Source organism: Papaver somniferum, chromosome 7, assembly GCF_003573695.1.
Source record: "Papaver somniferum cultivar HN1 chromosome 7, ASM357369v1, whole genome shotgun sequence".
NCBI classification, from domain to species: domain Eukaryota; kingdom Viridiplantae; phylum Streptophyta; class Magnoliopsida; order Ranunculales; family Papaveraceae; genus Papaver; species Papaver somniferum.
In genome coordinates, this window is record NC_039364.1 from 120,457 (window position 1) to 140,899 (window position 20,443).

Sequence of the window (20,443 nt, forward strand, 5' to 3'; positions counted from 1 at the left end):
CCTTACAAACACTTCAATGAATATATAATGGCGTCTTTAGTTTCTTGCACATTCTCATTTCCTCATCGACCAGAAGTCTTAAATAAAGTGCCGATCCAGACACTATATGTAAGACTTGTTTACCAGACTTTTCTTCCATGGAAAATGAGACCGGACCATAAGCTGGTAAATTCAGCCATAATGGATAAGGAACTGAAAATTGCGTCATAGTACCTGCAATTGCATGTGATTGCACTTAACGTGTCCAGGTTAATTTTCTTAAAGACACTGAACTATTCAACCGTCATAATAAGACATTAGACTACTCAGGTAACAGTACATGCGACCTTACTTCTTGACTGCTTTCTATTTAGTGATAAAACTGAGCTTCACTCACCTCATCTTCATCTTCATCTTAAGATCCCCCAAGAGGTGAGACTTGAGAGAAATGCTTATAGAGACAAATTATGTCTACTTTTGTTACTCGTCTTGTTCATTTTACTTTCCCGTTTCTTCTTCTCCTCACCCTATCAATAGATTCCAACGCTCTAACCTACACAAATGTAAGTTTGGGTTCCTCTCTAACTGCTGGTGTTGCCAATACTTCATGGGCATCACCATCGGGTGACTTCGCGTTTGGCTTCCGTCCGATATTTCAAGACAATCTATTCCTACTTGCAATCTGGTTCGATAGAATTCCTGATAAAACCATTGTTTGGTTTGAAAATGATGCAGAAAGGGATCCAAAGTTGAGCTAACCACTGATAGTAAGCTCATCCTCAACGATCCCCAAGGAAATGAATTATGGTCAGCCAGAGATGTAAGTGGTGCTAGTTATGCAGCTAGCTATGCTTGACAACGGAAATTTCGCTCTTTCGATGAGTTCTTCTGAATCTCTATGGGAGAGCTTTGATTATCTTACAGACACAATCCTACCTACACAAAAACTTGTAGTCGACAGCGGCATTTATTCTCGAGAGACTAAATAAAGTTACTCAAAGGGAAGGTTTAGACTTTGTCTGCTTCAAGATGGAAACCTGGTACTAAATGTTGCTGCCTATCCGAGTTTAACTGAGGTTCAATATGATGCATACTACTGGAGTGACACCGATAATAAGTAGGGAATTACTCAAATTAAGGAAAGTTTTTGAGGTTGTCTTCAACCAGTCAGGCTACATCTACGTTAAATTAAGGGATGAAACAAGGGTGCTTCTCTCAAGCAATAATATAGTACTCCCGATCAGCGAAGTGTATTAAAGGGCGATACTCGACTTCGATGGAGTGTTCACTCAGTATTTTCACCAAAGGAGTACAAAAGAAAAGCAGGTTTGGTCCACAGTGTTGTCAGTACCTGACAACATCTGTGTTAGAATTATTAGAGGACGGGGAACTGGTGCTTGATACGGGACGTATTAGGAAGTTAGATGTATATTCCCAGATATAGCCATATCTTGGATATTTATTAATTATGGCATTTTATTTATTAGGATTATTATTTGTTTTGTTAGATTTATCTTCATTTATGAGAATAATATTTTCTCTTAGACTATTTATGAATATTTAGATTTCTAGGTTTACGTTTGCAGGCTATAAATAGCAATTTCCTTTCATTGTAAAGTAGCTTGGATTAGCTCGTTTAATGAAAATATCATTTGGTTAAAAACCTGTTTGATTCTCTTTGAGAGATTTATCATCATTGATCGTTATTTGTCACTTTGTTCCTAAAATGGAGTTGACTATCATATTTGGGTCCGATTTACCGAAATGGATTCTACGCGTGTCGATTTATTTCAAATCGTTCCCGCTGTGCCGTATCAGGTTTTACCAGAGTAAGTTCGTTCATGTTCGTCTGAGAGGCCGCCTAGAAGAATCAGTTGAGGATTCCTGTGATCTCTAGGTTTTTTATTAAAAGAAAAAAGAGTTTTATTGATTTTCAGTCGGGCACTTCAGTTTGGTACGTATCTTATTCTTCATCTATTGTTGTTTACGGAAACCTTTGTTGTATTCAATTAGGTGAAGAAAAAGAGTCAAAGAAAGAGGTTGGTCCGTGACATCAATAGATACTATATGTTGTTGGGAGTTATTTTTACTCGTTAATACAAACTAATCCCATTAAATATTTTACTCTACTGCTCCTAGTTATACTGCAAGCAAGAGTTTGTTTCATCAAGGGATAGTTTTTGAAACCTTCCAGTTAGTCCTACCTAACCGAAAAAAAAGTTAATTTATATGCGAGAATCAGGATGCAGATACAAGCCTATACTTTTCGTAGTCGATACATATTAAAAGGTAAACTTTGGAATTATGTGATCGATGGTGGTTGTGAACAAAATCTGGTGTCTATAAATATGATTGAATCATTAGGTTTTGGAAATGGATCGGTATCCTATCCCGGACCAGATTAAATGGGTGAACAATAAAGATGAATTGATTATTTGTATGGGTGTTTGCAAAATTCCAATAGCAATTGGTAAGTGTTACTCCGACATAATTTTTTGCGAAGTAGTTGACATCGACGTTTGTGATGTTGTGTTGGGTGCTCCTTGGTTGTTTGAGGTTGGAGCAAGTTCTCGTGACAACATTTGTGAATTCGTGTAGGGAACAACTAAAGTCAAGCTTATGCCAGGAAAACGACCGTCGAGAGAAGCAGCAGATGAAGATATGTCACCAACTGTAAATAAAGAGGACCTAACGAGCCAGTCAATGAATCTAGTGACAGGAGACAATCGGATCCTTAATAATAGTCTTCCCCAAATCGTAGTTTCCAAAAACACTTATGAAAATCCATATACCCAGTTTTGTGGTAGTGGAACCAACAGTTATGGAGGCCGAGTAGACTATGCATGGAAGTTCTCTTTGGATTTTTTATATTATAGTCGCAGGGTCACTAGACATTTATTATCAGGTTGGTTTGTATTTGCGAAGAAGACTTTGATGCAAAAATTGTGTTCTCGTTAGCAATTCCAATGCATAATTCAAGATCGAGTTGTGCTACTAGTGGAAGCTCTAAAGTGTTTTCATCGACTCCATTTTCAATATAAACTCGAGACGAGTTTTATCATAGTGGAGGAGCCTGATATGGAACGTATTAGGAAAGTTAAAAGAATATTCCCAGATATAGCCATATCTTGGATATTTATTAATTATGGCGTTATTAGGATTATTATTTATTTTGTTAGATTTGTCTTTATTTATGGAAATAATATATTCTCTTAGACTTTTATGAATATTTAGATTTTTGGGTTTATGTTTGCGAGTTATAAATAGTCATTTCCCTTTCATTGTAAAGTAGCTTGATTAGCTCGTTTAATGAAAAATACCATTTGATTAAAAACCTGTTTGCTCCTGGATTAGAGTTGATTATCGTATTTGGGTCTTATTTATCGGAGTAGATTCTCCGCGTGTCGATTTATTTCAAATCATTTTCGTTGTGCCGTATCAGTGCTTGCGGATATAACAGCTTTTGTACACTAACCCCGAACAGAGGCCACGCTGTAAGTGCCCGCCCAAGTTTTCATTTTTAGATCAAAATAACACATTCAGAGGTTGTAGACCAGAGTTCGTACAAGGGTGTCAGGTAAATGGATGGACAACAGAAACGGATTCATTTGAGTTGGAGACATAGATTCTGTAGATTGGCCGACTTCTGACTATGACGAGTTGAAAAGTTACACTCTAGATAAATGCAGAACTTCATGCCTTGGCGATTGTCTGTGTGATGCAGCCATTTTCAGAGACGCAACCTGTTGGAAGAAGAAGTTACCCCTCTCGTTTGGGAGAGACAATAGCGGTACTGCCGTGGGAGGGGTGGCTTTCATCAAAGTAAGGAAAGCCAATTTATCAGAACCGAATTGCTTCACTCCTCAGGCTCCCACGAAAAGATTAGCAGATCTAAGCTAATTCTGATGGGGTCATTGTTTTTAGGCTGCTCAATACTTTCAACTTCATGTTTTTAGCAAGAGCGTTATATCACAATTCTCTAGCCTTTCTGGTCTGCTTATTCTCCACGGAAAATAAACTGAGAAAAAACACAAGAATCAAGTGTTTCAATATCCAGTCTCCAATCGTTTACTTACCAAGAGCTTGAAGAAGCCACAAAGGGGTTCAAGGATGATCTAGGAAGGGGAGCTTTCCGCATTGTGTACAAAGGAATTATTGATGAAATGGATTCAACAAGTTCCGTGGCAGTGAAGAGGTTAGACAAGGTGCTTCAAGAAGGCGAAAAGGAATTTAAAACTGAAGTGAACGCAATAGGTATGACCCATCACAAGAATCTGGTACAACTGCTCGGATTCTGCGAGGAAGGACTACAAAGACTCTTGGTGTATGAGTTCATGAGCAATAAAAGTTTAGCAGACCACCTCTTGGGAAACTCTAAGCTAGATTGGAAAAAACGAGTCAGATTGCACTTGGTATATCCAGAGGACTATTGTATCTGCACGAAGAATACAGCACTCAAATCATCCATTGTGATATAAAGCCTCAAAACATACTCTTAGATGACAGCTTTATAGCAAAAATTTTAGACTTTGGATTGGCAAAGCTTTTGATGACTACCCAAAGTCGGATTTCCACGATTACAGGGATTAGAGGGACTAAAGGATATGTTGCACCAGAGTGGTTCAGGAACACACCAGTCTCGGCAAAATTGGACGTCTATAGTTTTGATGTGATGCTACTTGAGATCATATGTTGCAGGAAGGAAGTTGTTCAGGAGCAAGGAGAAGAATATATGAAAGCCATTCTCACTGACTGGGCATACTATTGCTTCAGCCAAGGGAAACTAGAAGATTTTGTAGAGGATGATGAGGAAGTGATGAAGGACATGAGGATATTTGAGAGGCTAGTGATGGTAGCTATTTGGTGTATTCAAGATGATGTTTGCCATGTATAAACGTACTCGAGTCCAGCTGTGTTTAGAGTGTTAATTTTTAAAATTTTAATGAAACTAAGAAATATATTTCATGGCGTACCGGCAGATTCCACAGATAACAGGAAATACGTTATTAACCTCCTCCTTAGACTTTTACCTTGAAGTGAGTAAAAAATGAGAGACAGATTTGATCACTTAATACTCTATATGAATTTTCGTCAGTCCCTTTGATGGGTTGAGAATAGTCATACATTAATCAACAATCTTTGACAGTTTTGTAAGAAAAAGGCAATCTAACGTGATGCCTTTAATTAGGACCTGTGCAGCAAGAACTCAGCTTCCAAGTCGGTCAGCTAGACTCGTAACTATTGACAGTTTGGACTTTTGAGCCTACCACTTCCCTCTTTCTAGAGGTAACCATCCTCCTCTATGGATCAGCTTGACTCATACATATAGGGCTGCACATGGGTCGGTTTGGGTCGGGTTTGGCCTCACTCACCACCCAACCCACTGATGGTGGGTAGCAGAAGTTGTCACCCACAACCAACCCAACATAACAATGGGTCGGTTTTCACCCGACCCACATTACAATGGGTTGGGTCGGGTGGGTGGTGGGTTACCCACCATAAAATACACATTACAGTTACATTGCATCAAAAAAAAAGTTACAGACTTACCTAAGACTCTTACAGATAACAATTAAAGAACTGATCCCAAGTCAAATGTAAACAAATGATAATTACAATCCAGAGAAGTAAGAAGTTGGTGCAAAGTTGCACAGTGCATACAAATTACAAGAAATGAGTTCAATTGTTCGAAGCTCAAAAGATAAAAGACTGTTCAAGGAAGTGATTGAAGAAGTGAAGACTGAAGTGAAGTTAGCGGTTTAGGTTTAGGCATTATATATCACTACTTCAACGGCTGTGATTCATCTAGGATAGGTAATCTAAGGGTTAATATTAACTAAGAAATATTTAGGTGGGTGGGTGGGTTGGGTCGGGTGAGGGAAGCTTTGACCCATAGTCGACCCACAATACTATGGGTTTTGATGTTGTGACCCATAGTCGACTCGCTCCTAGGTGGGTTGGGTCGGGTGTGAGTAATTTCAGGCGGGTGTGTGTTGGGTCGGTGGGTTGAGTCGGGTTTGTGCAGCCCTACATACATACAGCGCCATCTTTTACTGTTTTGAGGTGCCCCTAGGTGCCCCTACTCTATGTGTTTTTTTTAATGACCTAGAAGTTTAGCTTAGGGGAGAAAATTTAAATATTTAGCCTTTCTGGTTAGATTTTGAGTCTAAACTTGTAGTTTGGCATAAAATACCCAGAATTATCTTCAATAAGTAAACATATAGCGACACTCATAATTGATACAAAATACTAGTGACATAATAATTGGTAAATAATTGTGACAAATTACTCTTATAGATGTTAAAAATTGACCATGACTCGTGGATACGCAATTGTTCATTTACCTTCTGTTTTTTTATGTAATAAAAATGAGATAACAGTTCGAGAAAAATAGTGATCAACAACTGTAGATTGATAACTCGTATGATAAACGTTGTGAATGGTGGCATGTTTTACAACGTTTTTCATACAAAAAGTTGTCAAAGTAAAAAACGTTTAACTCTTAGGGTCAAAGAGGACCAAAGAGTAGTGACGAGAATTAAAACAACGGAGTTTTGTGGGAAAAGAGTTGCAAAGAGTAGTGATCACCTTTATATTATAACAACTCATACGGTAAAGGTAGTGAATCACTCTATAACAACTTTCATAAGGGTTGTTGAAGATAAAAGAAAATGTTCATAGAGAGATTAGAACCCAAGTCTACTATGTGTTAGTAAAAGTTATCAGACATCCTTCCGGATTCACAATATTGGTAGTTTTGTGCTTCTTTTTTTTGTCATCACTTTTCACAACCTTTATAAGAATTGTCGTAGAGGTACAAACATTTCTGCTAAATTTTTCTCACTTCTGCTAAATTTTATTCACTTATGCAGAAAATTTCTCACCTCTGCTAAATTTTTCTCACTTCTGTTAAAAAAAAATTCCATCACTATTGACAACTTTAATAAGAGTTGTCGTAGATGTATAAACACTTCTGCTAATTTTTTTTGACTTCTGCTAAAAAATTTCTCGCTTCTCCTAAAAAAAATTTCATCACTATTCATAACCTTTGTATGAGTTTCGTAGAGGTATAAACACTTCTGCTAAATTTTTCTCACTTCTGCTAAATTTTATTCACTCCTTAAAAAAAATTCTCACTTGAAAAGGGCTTGTTTAAGGTTCTAGAGAATATTCCGATGGAATCTTACCTATGAATGGTTGGGTTCATCGTTCTCGTGAAGTTTCCGACTTGTATTAGTCAACTCGCGACCAGGTTTCGAGCTCGGAACCACTTTCGTTCTCGAAGTCGCCATAAAAGGTTTGTTTAAGGTTTCTGAGAATATTCTAAAATGAAATATTACCTACGACTGGTTGGATTCATCGATCTTATGAAGTTTACGACTTATTGTAGTCAACTCCCGTCCAGGTTTCGAGCTCGAGGCCACTTTCTTTGTCCAAGTCGCCAGAAAAGGGTTTTTTAAAGGTTTTTCAGAGAATATTCCGATGAGATCTTACCTATGAATGGTTGAGTTCATCGTTCTTGCGAAGTTTCTGACTTATAGTAGTCAACTCCCGTCTAGGTTTCGATCTCGGGTCCACTTTCTTTCTCTAAGTCGTCATAAAAGGGCTTGTTTAAGGTTTCAAATAATATTCTGATGGAATCTTACCTGTAAATCGGATTTCATCGTTCTTACGAAGTTTCCGACTTATAGTAGTCCACTCCGGCCAGGTTTCAAGCTGGGAGCGACTTTCTTTCTCGAAGTCGCCAGAAAAGAGTTTGTTTAAGGTTTCGGAGAATATTTTGATGGAATCATACCTGTAAATGGTCGGATTCATTGTTCTTATGAAGTTTCCGACTTATGGTAGTCCACTCCCGCCCAAGTTTTGAGCTTGGAAAGGGTCTTATTTGTCTTCCTCGAAGTCGCCAGAAAAGGGTATGTTTAAGGTTTCAAAGAATATTATGATGGAATCTTACATGTAAATGGTCGAATTCATCGTTCTTACGAAGTTTCCAGTTTATAGTACTCCACTCCCAGCCAGGTTTCGAGCTTCGAGCCACTTTCATTCTTAAGCTCGCCAGAAAAGGGTTTGTTTAAGGTTTCAGAGAATATTCCAATGGAATCTTACCTGTAAATATTCGGATTCATCGTTCATACAAAGTTTCCGACTTATAGTAGTCCACTCCCGACTAGGTTTCGAGCTCGGAGCCACTTTTTTTCTCGAAGTCACCAGAAAATGGTTTTTTAACGTTTCAAAGAATATTCCGACGGAATCTTACATGTAACTGGTCGGATTCATCGTTCTTACGAAGTTTCTGACTTATACTAGTCCACTCCTGTCTAGGTTTCGAACTCGGAGCCACTTTATTTCTCGAAGTCGCCAGAAAAGATTTTTTTTTAACGTTTCATAGAATGTTCCGATGGAATCTTACCTGTAAATGGTCAGATTCATCGTTCTCATGAAGTTTCCGACTTATAGTAGTCTACTCCAGCTAAATTGAAAGTTAGAAACCAATTCGGACCTTTACGGTTCATAATTTGTGGTCACGTTTGAAGCCTAAGTCACTAGAATATATAGTTTATGCATATTTTTGCTAAATTTTTCTCTATTCTGCTAAAAACTACTTTAATATGCATACTTCTGCTAAATTTTCTCTATTCCACTAAAAACTATTTTGGTATGCGTATTTCTGCTAATTTTTTTTCTCTTCAGGCCAAATTTCGAGCTCGGAGCCACTCTCTTTCTCGAAGTCACCAGAAAATGGTTTGTTTAAAGTTTCAAACAATATTCCGCTGAAATATTACCGGTAAATGGATGGATTCATCGTTCTTACCAAGTTTTCGTCTTATAGTAGTCCATTCCCGGCCAGGCTTCGATCTCGGAGCCAGGATATGCATACAATATGCCAGAATAAGGTTTGTTCAAGGTGTCAGAGAAATCTTACCTGTATCATGCTAAGTTTGAATCCAGAACCCTCCCGGAGCTTCTTGGTTCATAGTTTGTATGACGTTATACCACATTTTAAGTTCGAATATACACTGAGCTTCATATTTATCGATTTCGATGATGTATCCTGCTAAGTTTGAATCCAGAACCCTTCCGGAACTTTTTTGTTCACAGTTTGTATGTCGTTATACAACATTTGAAGTTCGAATCGACACTAAGCTTCATATTTATCGATTTCGATGATATATCATGCTAAGTTTGAAGTGTAAACCCTCCTGGAGCTTATTAGTTCATTGTTTGTATGATGTTATACCACATTTGAAGTTCAAATCAATAGTGACCTTCATATTTATCGATTCCGATGATGTATCATGCTAAGTTTGAAATCAGAACCCTCCCGAAGCTTCTTGGTTCATAGTTTGTATGTCGTTATACCACATTTGAAGTTTGAATCGACACTCGACTTCATATTTATCGATTTTCGATGATGTATCCTTCTAAGTTTGAAGTCTAAACCCTCCAGGAGCTTCTTGGTACATAGTTTGTATGACGTTATACCGCATTTGGCGTTCGAATCGATACCGAGCTTCATATTTATCGATTTCGATGATATATCATGTTAAGTTTGAGTCAGAACCCTCCCGGGGCTTCTTGGTTCATAGTTTTTATATCGTTATACCAAATTTGAAGTTCGAATCGACACTAAGCTTCATATTTATTGACTTCGATGATGTATCATGTTAATTTTGAAGTCAGAACCCAACGGAAGCTTCTTGGTTCATTGTTGTACGCCGTTATACCACATTTGAAATTAATAACCTGTATGACTAGCTAGTCAAAATTGTTTCATGACCTATGTGCCTAGTCGAAATTCAATACGGAAGCGCAAAGAGAAAGCACAATAGCACAAAGTGAAAGCACAAAGAAAACACATTTTCTTATTTTTCTTTTACATTCCCACATACTTTTCGGAATTTTTGTATAACCGAAGGTCGATAATAATATCTTAAATTCATTGATATATTTTTCAGTTTCATATCGTAAGTTGATAATAAAATGGAATACACAAGTTTGAACTAGTACAAAAAGAAACACACAAACTTCTCAATCCATATGAGCATCCTAAAGCGAATCTATACCGTCCCTTAATTTTTCCAATCCGCATGATCATCCTAAAACTAATCAACACCTTCCAAAACTAAGTATTTACCTTATCTACCCTAAAGCAGAGATAGAGAAAGCTATCTCTCACTTTCCTTCACTCACTTTTCTCTCAACTCTCAATCTTCCGCCCTCTCTAACACAGAAAACCCTAACTCTCAAAAGATGAGATGAGAAGCAGCAATTCAGCTGTTGAATCAATCTGATGAAACCGAGAAGTTAAGAAGACATGGGTTTGGCTGATTTTGTGGTTTATTGAAGTTGAGATCAACAAGACCCATCACTAATCTTCCCCGATGACTCCGAATTTCATTTCCACGAAACCCTAATTCGCTGATTTCCTAAATCCCTGATTCTCTTTCCGATTTCATACTGAATCCTCACAAACCCTAGCTTTAGTTCAAGTAGAAACCCTTAATTTCATCGCTGATTTCTCTATTTTACATCATCTTGAACTCATCCCCAAAACCCTAACTTCTATCATCGGATTTACCTTTTCTTTTGGTTCTGAATCACATACTCGTATTCACACCACCTCTAACAGACACACCTAGATAATTACCTACCTCTCGGAAGATTTAAGGCTTTGATTGTATTGCAGTGAAGCTTTGAACAAGAAGGGACTTGTGCTACAGATGTTGCTCATGGTGGTGATTGTACTGGATGAACTGGTGGTCTGGTATTGCTGTGAATGGGTGTTATTACTGTTTTGATGTGGTTTAGATGCAACCAGTGGTGTTGATATTCAAGGGTTTCATGGCTGAACTGGTAAAAGAAAGATTGGTGAAAGTTATGTGCTGGTAATAAATTTGAGATGAATTACGGAGGTGGAGTTTTCTAGTCTAGGGTTCAGTCAATGAGATTTCAGACTAAACAAGTACATTGAGATTTCAGTCTGAATTACAGTCGCGGCTTGATCAAGCTAATAAAAGCCAGGTATGTGGGAGATGATGCATTTTTGGGTTTAATTTTGATTGTTATGATGGGAACGTGTGGAGTTACTGATTTCGTTGGATTTGGTGATTTGTGTAGGAAAAGGCTAGTGGGGATGAAGAAGAATGGGCAGGTTTGTATGATTTGGAGGAGACCCGGTCTTGGTCAGTGAGTCCAACTAACTATTCCGGGAGATTTTGGCCTGTTCATGATACTGAGGAAGGAGGCAAGACGGATGGCATTGGCAAGTCTGGATTGGAGATTAGGGAGAAACCAAGGTTCTTTCCTTTGAATTCGTCATGCTAGAAGCTTGTGTAGAGGCAGCATGTAGCTTCTTAGACAATGAAGTAAGAGAATTTCTTATTCCACTTGATGTTGAATACTTGTTCTTGTTTCCTTTGTTTGTAATTGGTTTATTGTCTTACTGTTGTGCTGCTTCTTTTAATTTCAAAATTAATACTCTCACTGTCTGTTCCTGTAATTGTCTTGTGTTTGACGTACTGTGATGACTGTCACTGGTTGACTATGGTGTTTTCAAGTTCTATTACTATGGTGTTTTCAACTATTATGCAGATTTCAGTCTAAAGATGGGTTTCCGTTTTAGGTTATTTCCAATTCCTCAGCAACTCCAAGAGTCGAAATCAAAAAGTTGGGTTTTTCTGGTAACTTTTTTCCCATTAGCATCAGTGGTCTTAGCTGTTGTCGTGGCTAATTAGAATAGGGTTTCTGGTAATGATTTAGTTTGTTGAATGATGCAGATGTTGCCCGAGTCTTTTGGTTAATCAGTTGGGGGGAAATTTGTTGCGGCTGAGGAAAATATTGATTGTAGTATGAACATTTAGTCTTTCTGCTACTTAACCTCTCTCATTCCCTCTCTCGAAACACAAGAAGGTGATGAGCAGAGTAGGTTATTGGATAAATCAATCGTTGGTATAGGTATACATCCGCCAGTAAGTGTATATGTCAGTGTTATTATAATATACTAATAGTTCTTATATATGTGTATAACATTTTTCCATGGCTTATAATACAGGTACAACAATGTTAAAATTAATGTCGTTGTTCACACAGAACATGGACTATTGGTTCCGGTCGTCAGGGTGAGTGTTCGCATCAGTTTTACAGGCTCAAGTGTCATTTGGTTACATATTGAAGAAAATGGTTTTTTATGACATGATGAGAGGTCCCTCTGTTTTTGCAAGAAGCAGTTGTACAGCATTGGTGAAGAGATCAAATAATTGGTTGATAAGGCTAAAGTAAATAGTTTGAAGCCTGATGATTATGAGGCGAGTGGTTTATCAAATTTTCCCTTATCAATAGCAACTACATTAGATCAGGATCTAAAATGTTATATATTGTTTATAGGGAGGCACGTTTACCATCTCAAACTTGGGAGGACCCTTCGGTGCCGAAAAATTCTGTGCCATCATCAACCTTATCAAGCTGGAATTCTTGCTGTTGGTACAGGTCAGATTTAATGCAGAAACTCCTTAATATTTATAAAGGTTTCTGTTATGTCATCCCAATTTTCCTCCTAAATTACTCTTCCACCTTCTGGTGCCTGCATTACTTAGCTATGTTACTAGCTATATTGGTGTGACACTTTGTTCCATTTTTTTCTAAGTCTTTTAGAGTATAACATGGTTCCAAATCAGTTCTCTAGGTATAGTATAACATGATTCTGGCGCCACTTTTTACTATTCATATGTTAATCTTTAGTATTCATATTTGGTTGTTATCTTGGTATATTCAATTAAGTTTTCACTTGTGTTTTACAGACATTCTTCCATCGGAGATGAAGCTTGCAGTCACAATATCACCCACAGTAAGATTCCAAGGGTTAAGAGATGATTTTTGAACTGAGAAAGAATAGATAGAAGGGTTTTACTAAAAAAAGAAGTGCTACTAGATTTTTTTTTTTTTTTGGTGTCCATGTTATGTAAAACTTCATATTTTGTAGTATTTGGAAATCAAACAATAATGATTATAATTGGAAATCTGATCTTCTTTTCAAGCACTTGGTTATTAAAGTATTATAGATTTAATTTTGTTTTTAAATTCTCAAAATTTAATTAATTTTTTTTCAAATCAAATATGTATCACAACTTAGAATTAGAGTTGTCAGAGAAATGACATACAACTCGTACAACTCAGTCTTACAACTCAAACAAAAGTTGTCAAAGAAGTGAAATACAACTCGTACAACTCGACTTACAACTCAAATCAAAGTTGTCAAAGAAGTGACATACAACTCTTTGTACACTTGTCAAAGTGGTGACATACAACTCAAACCTTTGTTGTCAATGAAATTTCTGCAACTCCAACCATAGTTGCCATTAAATTTTTAACATCCCCATCAAGTAGCACTTATCGAAACGACCGGAAGCAGTCAAGTAACTATTGACACTGGACTTTCCTAATCTTCTTTCCCTCGCCGAAGACAACCCATGTAAGAGTTGTGTTAGGCATTAAGAAAAAGTTTCGAAAGACATTCACAACTGAGCCAAACGTGATACAAATGGATCGAAAACTAGGTTTACGACTATTATTGAAGAGTTCCAAAGAATTGAGGATATTCTACAACCCCCTTGTGCAACCTATAGATAAGTGTCGTCGTATATTATATGACAAATGTTTTCCCCATAGTGTAAGTCTTGTACGGTAATTATTAAGTAATTGCCTGATATCAACTACATTTCCAAAAATCATGCAACGACTTCTCAAGTCTTTTTTTTTCATCACCAATTATGTTACAGCTTACAAAGTAAGGCAGCAAAATAAGGAGCAAAAATGAGTTACCCTGAGGGTTCAAGGTGTATTTACAAAATAAGAACCCTAAATCCCAAAGAGTTAGAAAGCAATACTTTCAGAGGCAAGTATTCTTTCTTGTATTACTCATCGTCTTCTTCTTCTGGGGGATGTAATGAGTCTTGGATTGAATCACTTGAAATGGATGAAGCAGGATAATTGCAGGGAACTGGGTAATTACATTGAAATATTTGGGAGAAACCGATTTTGACTAGGTCAAGCACCAAAAGAAATTTGCACTCAAAAAACTAGCAACAGCTGAAATTGTTTCTAATTCAGGTCAAATAAGGCTTAACCTTAATTTAGCAATAGAATAAAAATTCTAGCAACTATAGCATTCTGTTGCAGTATTTCGATTTTACAACAGCTTGACTGAACTTAGCAACGAGGGAGAAGCAGTTTCCATAATATGCAAACGATCCTATTGCAACTCATGCATCCGTTGCTCTTTCTCTGACAACCAATTCAGCAACAGGGATAGTTTATTGCTAAACGCATTATAAGAAAATCTAGCTATTGCTACACCAAATATTTTCACTCCGTAAATATGGGTGTTGCAAAAGCAAATTTCTAGTCACAGTACTTTTTAACTGCAGCTAAAAGCTATAATTTACTGCTGTAAAAAGAAATTTTTGCCACACAACTGTGGCAACAATATGAAAAGAGTGTGGCAAAAGAGTATAATCTCTTGCTGCAACAATAAATATTGGGTGCAGCAATAAATTTCTTGCTACATAGGTTATCGCGACACTATTAGGGATTTATGCCATAACCATTGGGTGCTGCAATATATTAAGTTTCTTGTAGTAACGCCTAAACCCTTAATTTGGTGTACTGAGAGGAAAGAACAATGCTGTCAATATCAGCAAATAACCTCCCCGTTAGTCGATTGAATAGATACTCTGTAATACGTCAAGATCATGAAAAATGAAAATTACTCCATATGCAAAATGATAAAAGAAGAGACATATCAATAAAATGTACTGCGTTGCCACTTGCCGCCCAAATATAAATGTGAAATGCGATTAAGTTTAACCTGCAGTAGTAGTAACTATTGAGAGACCGATTTCAATACTCTATATGAATTTTCATCTGTCCCTTTGACGGGAATGACAATAGTCATACGATACACAAACTCAACTATCTTTGAAAGTTCTATAAGAAAAAGAAAATTCAATGTAGGAAACGTGATGGCTTTATATTGGAACCTATGCATGCAGCAAGAACTCTGTTTCCAAGTGGGTCAGCTTGACTTTGGAGCCTACCACTGCCCTCTTTATAGGGGTAACCCTACTATGTTCTATTTCTATGTGGATCAGCTTGAGTCGTAAATATTAAGAACTGAAGTTGTGCAACTAGTACGAAAGCGCTATTTCTATGTGAGTCAGCTTGAGTTTTCCATACGCATAATCTGGATCCTAGCAGTGCCTTGTTCTTTGGGTAACCATGACTACTGGATACCTAATGTCCATTTACCTTCTGGCTTTTTATGTAATCAAAATGAGATAAGTCTTCTATGGTAACCATTAAGTCGTTACCTGATATCAACTATATTGCCCCAAAAACCACGCAAAGACTTTTCAAGGCTTTCTTTAAATTTTTTTCATCATCTTGTTACCACCCTCTAAGTGTTACTTTGTAAGGGACAAATAGAGGAGGCAAAAATTAGTTACCATGATTCCTAATCAGCTATAAGCATATAAATGAGGCTTCAGGGTGTACTAATAATATATATAAACTCTAAATCCTGAAAGAGTTAGAAAGGAATACATTCTGAGACAAGTTATGCCTACTATTCTTCGTCTCCTTCTTCTACTCATATTTCTTGTTTTACCAATATACTCCATTGCTCAAACCTACAGAAACGTGATTCCAGGCTGGTCTCTAACGTCCGGTTTTGACAACAGCACATGGACATCACAAAATGGCGACTTTGCGTTTGGCTTCCGTCCGATTGCAGACAACAATAGCTTCGTACTAGCAATCTGGTATGCCAAAATACCTGATCAAACAGTTGTTTGGTTTGCAACTGATGGCACTGAGTACAATGGAGATATACAAATCCCAAAAGGATCGAAAGTTGAGCTAACTATTGCTGGTAAACTAATTCTTAGCGATCATCAAGGAAAACAAATATGGTCCGCCGGAGATAACCTAAGCGGGGCTACTTATGCCGCCATGCTTGATAATGGGAATTTCGTTCTGGGTAGTAAGAGTTCTGCTGGTTATTTGTGGGAGAGCTTTAATCATCCTACGGATACTATATTACCTTCCCAGGTCTTGGATAGGAAAAGATTGAATAATAAGCTTTACTCAAGTGCCAGCGATACTACATACTCAAAAGGAAGGTTTAGGCTCCGAATCCCCGACGATAATAATTTGGTCCTCTACCCAGTGGCATTTCCGAGTCTGACGGAAAACAAGTACCCGCCATATTATAATTTATCTTCATTATCTAAGAGTAAACCTGATATCAAGCAGTTCGTTTTCAATGAGTCGGGCCAAATTTACATTGTCAGCAACAATGGTAGCATCGTAAATCTCGTTCAGTGGGGCACTCTCGCCCCAGCCACCAATGTCTATTACAGAGCCACACTCGATTTCAATGGAGTTTTCACACAGTATTCTCATCCAAAGAACACTGATGCTCCTGGGCAGTTCTGGAGCATAGTGCGATACATACCAGATAACATTTGTATGAGTTTCAATGATAGACTGGGTAGTGGTGTTTGTGGATATAACAGCTATTGCCAACTCACTTCGGAGGGAAGGCCTATTTGTCAGTGCCCGCCTGAGTTTGATTTCATTGATCCAGAGAACATATTTGGTGGTTGCACACCAAATTTTGATTTACAAAGATGCCGCGGAGAGGACACGAGGAAGCCAAACGAATTATTCGAGTTGCGGACCTTGAGAAATGTAGATTGGACGACGTCCGATTATGAAAGTTTGGAGAGTTACAATGAACAGGATTGTAGAAGCTCATGCCTGAGTGATTGTCTCTGTGCGGTTGCTTTATTTAGAGAGGGAACTTGTTGGAAGAAGAAGCTGCCACTCCCAAATGGTAGGCTTGATGTTTCTGTGAACGGAAACGCTTTAATCAAAATAAGGAAGGATAAAGGTTCATCATCAGAAAAAGATCCCAATTCTAAATACTGTAAACACGGAAACAAAAATCGATCAACAATCATTCTGGTAGGGTCACTTCTTGGCAGCTCAGTATTTTTCAACATCATATTCTTGGCTGTTATCTTCGTGGTATTGTTGTTCGTGAACAAGACACTGAGAAAAAAAACGCACAAAACGAGTGTTTTGAGATCCAATCTCCATTCATTTACTTATGAAGAGCTTGAAGAAGCCACAGATGGGTTTTCGGAAGAGTTAGGAAGGGGTGCTTTCGGCATTGTGTATAAAGGATTCACGGAAGAAATGGGTTCCATTGCAGTGAAGAAATTAGACAAGGTGTTCCATCAAGGAGAAAAGGAATTCAAATCCGAAGTCAACACAATAGGTCAGACACATCACAAGAATTTGGTTCGGCTGCTCGGTTTCTGCGATGAGGGGCAACACAGACTGTTAGTATATGAGTTCATGAGCAACGGCAGCTTGGCGGATCTTCTTTTTGGGATTACTAAACCAGATTGGAATCGGCGGGTCCAATTTGCATTTGGCATATCAAGAGGACTTATGTATTTGCATGAAGAATGCAGCACCCAAATCATCCATTGTGATATAAAGCCTCAAAACATACTACTGGATGACAGTTTTACTGCAAGAATTTCAGACTTCGGATTGGCAAAGCTTTTGATAACTAGCCAAACTCGAGGTTCCACGGGGATTAGAGGGACTAGAGGATATGTCGCGCCAGAATGGTTCAGGAATACACCAGTCTCATCGAAAGTGGATGTTTATAGTTACGGAGTTATGCTACTAGAGATCATATGTTGCAGGAAGGGAGTCGTACCGGAGCTAGTAGAAGAAGAGATAAAAGCCATTCTCACCGATTGGGCATACGACTGCTACAGCCAAGGGAAACTAGAAGATTTGGTGGAGAATGATGAGGAAGTAATGAATGACATGAGGAGATTCGAGAGGCTGGTGATGATAGCTATTTGGTGTATTCAAGATGAACCATCACTTCGGCCATCCATGAAGAAAGTAACTCAGATGCTAGAGGGGGTACTTGAAGTTTCTGCACCCCCATGTCCTTACCAGTTTAAGGAATATGTTGGAAACAGCAGTGTATGCAATGACGTATAGTCCGGTGTCATGTTTTCTTTGTTATGGTTATTCTAATACTGTCTATGTATCCCAGTCTAATTGTAACTGTGTTTGATAAGTTCAATAAAACTAAGAAATAAATTTGTTACATTCAAGAAGAAAGGGATTCGACGGATGAAAGGAAATACCTCGGACCACGACTTTACCCGCAGATGAAAGAAATGATGCTGTCAATATCAGATGAAAGAATGACAAGTAGAAGGAAAAATAAAAAGGAACAGTGTATTCCATTTCCAAAGAAATAAAAATGTAAGGAACAATGTAATCCTTGGTAAGACCTATGTTGTGTGGGAGCTAGGCTAATTAATCATATAAGGCATACTTGATCATCCAATTCTGAGTACTCTGGGCGAATTGGTAGCTTTAACGTAATAAAAAGAGAGATCGGGATTTTCCCATAGCAAAATTCATTCTCTGTTAGAGATAATAATTGGCACTTCGAGCCTGGAACCAATTTTCTTCTCAACACCTTGATCCAAGTAAGTTAAAGAGATCATGTACATAGGCCCTTCCAAGCACGTAAAGGAGATCACCTGGATTCTCCCATTTCTCACATAAAAGGGAAGTCCCGGGTCCCACCTGGAGAAGAGAAGTGTTCAGATTTTTGTGTGAAACTGGCAAGAATGCACAGTCATTATCCCATTTTATTAACAAAGTGGTGGACCCAGTGTTGGGGAAAGGTTGTCAGTTGGCCCACACGGATTATTATGCATCTTGATTTACTTTGTTCTAGTTTGGTGGGGGCGTTTCCTTCCCACCTACTAACAGGTTCGCATAAATTGGGGTGAGTATATGGACCCAAACCAATCAATCCGTCTCAACCAAGATAATTAATATCGTGTATCGGTTTTGTATCGATCGGGTCCTATACATCTATATAAATGATAATATTTGTTTTTATACACGATATATTATTAATATGTTTTAAGTATTTATTATTTATCAAACAAAAAAAATATTCATATAATCATAATAGAAAATAATAATTGTAGTAAACATATTCAACCATAAAAAATAAGAGGTGGTTGATTAGAGCCTTATGCTATCAACAGTGGAACCAAGCATTGAATGTCTGTTATCCCATCAACGTGACATTTACAGTAATTACTAGGATTGTTCATGGTCGGTTTTGATTCGGTTTCTAGCCAAACCAAAACCGAAACCAATATTATTGGTTTCTAAAAATCTAAACCAAACCAATCCATTAACCATTGGTTCGGTTTCTAAATGGTTCAAGTTGGTATCGGTTTGTCTCAGTGGTTTTTGGTTAACCAATAATTATGTCAAACCAAAAAAAATACAAAAATTTCAGATAAAAAAATCGTAGTTGCCGATAGTATTGGTTTACACAAATTTATAGACAACAATAAATGAATAAAAAAAAATCAAGAATAGTTAAAGCTTACTCTAAATCTAGAGATCAAAATAAGATATATAATATATCTTAATTTAGTTATTGACAAATAAAAAAAGAAGGAAGGCGGAAAGAAAAAATAGCATCAGCTGTAGTTGGGGGTGGAGAAGGGAGGCGACTGAGAGAAGGAGAAAGAGAAAGAGGGAGACTGATTTAGGGTTTCTATTTATCCTCTAAATCAATGGGTAGAATATAATACTTGTAAATCAACGGTAGTAACTAAGTTTAAAAATTAATCGGTTTTCCAATGGTTTTTGGTTCGGTTTTAGAGGTCAAACCAAACCAAAACCAACACTATCGGTTTTCCACTTCCACAACGTAACCAATCCATTAGTAAATGGTTCGTTTGGTTTCTTCCTAATTGGTCTGGTTTGGTTCGGTTCGGTTCCAGCGAAAAACCGAAACCATGTTCAGTCCTAGTAATTACATCCACCATAATCATATATGAAGTTACCAAAATTAGTGGAGTTACCTTCTTGAACTAAAAGTTCATGAATTCATAATAAAAAGACAAATACATTATTGATATATCAGTATACAAGTGAAACCTATATTATCAGTGTGCAAGTGAAACCGATATATCGGTTCGTACATGACGAAACACGCGTTTTTTATCATTTCTCCTTCGTATCGCTGCTATCCTATAAAAACCTTTAATATCGGCCTATACGACCGATATTGACTACCTTGGGCTTAACCCGCACGAAACTTGATGGGCGGACACTTGACTGGTTTATGGGTTATTGGACATTGATGTAGTTTTAAAAATCCAACAAATACTGGGTTGGGTGAGGGTGCGAGTCTAAAATTTCATTGGACATCCGCACCGGTTAGGTTATGGGTAAACACGTAGCAAATATGTAACGATGTCTTTGTATTTAAAAATTATATAAGTGTTAATATTTTATTTTCTAGACTAATTATTTCTCTTGCAATAATTCG

General features: G+C 37.5%; 1 protein-coding gene and 1 pseudogene across 1 annotated transcript; both read left to right on the forward strand.

The window, feature by feature from the left end:
* Positions 1–446: 446 nt before the first annotated feature.
* Positions 447–12,797, forward strand: LOC113300476 (annotated as a pseudogene).
* Positions 12,798–15,528: 2,731 nt separating this feature from the next.
* On the forward strand, positions 15,529–18,177 carry LOC113293894 (G-type lectin S-receptor-like serine/threonine-protein kinase LECRK4). Its single transcript, XM_026542340.1, has one exon. It carries the CDS (start codon positions 15,592–15,594, stop codon positions 18,064–18,066), a length of 2,475 nt encoding a protein of 824 aa, XP_026398125.1. The 5' UTR covers positions 15,529–15,591; the 3' UTR covers positions 18,067–18,177.
* The last annotated feature ends 2,266 nt before the right edge of the window (positions 18,178–20,443 follow it).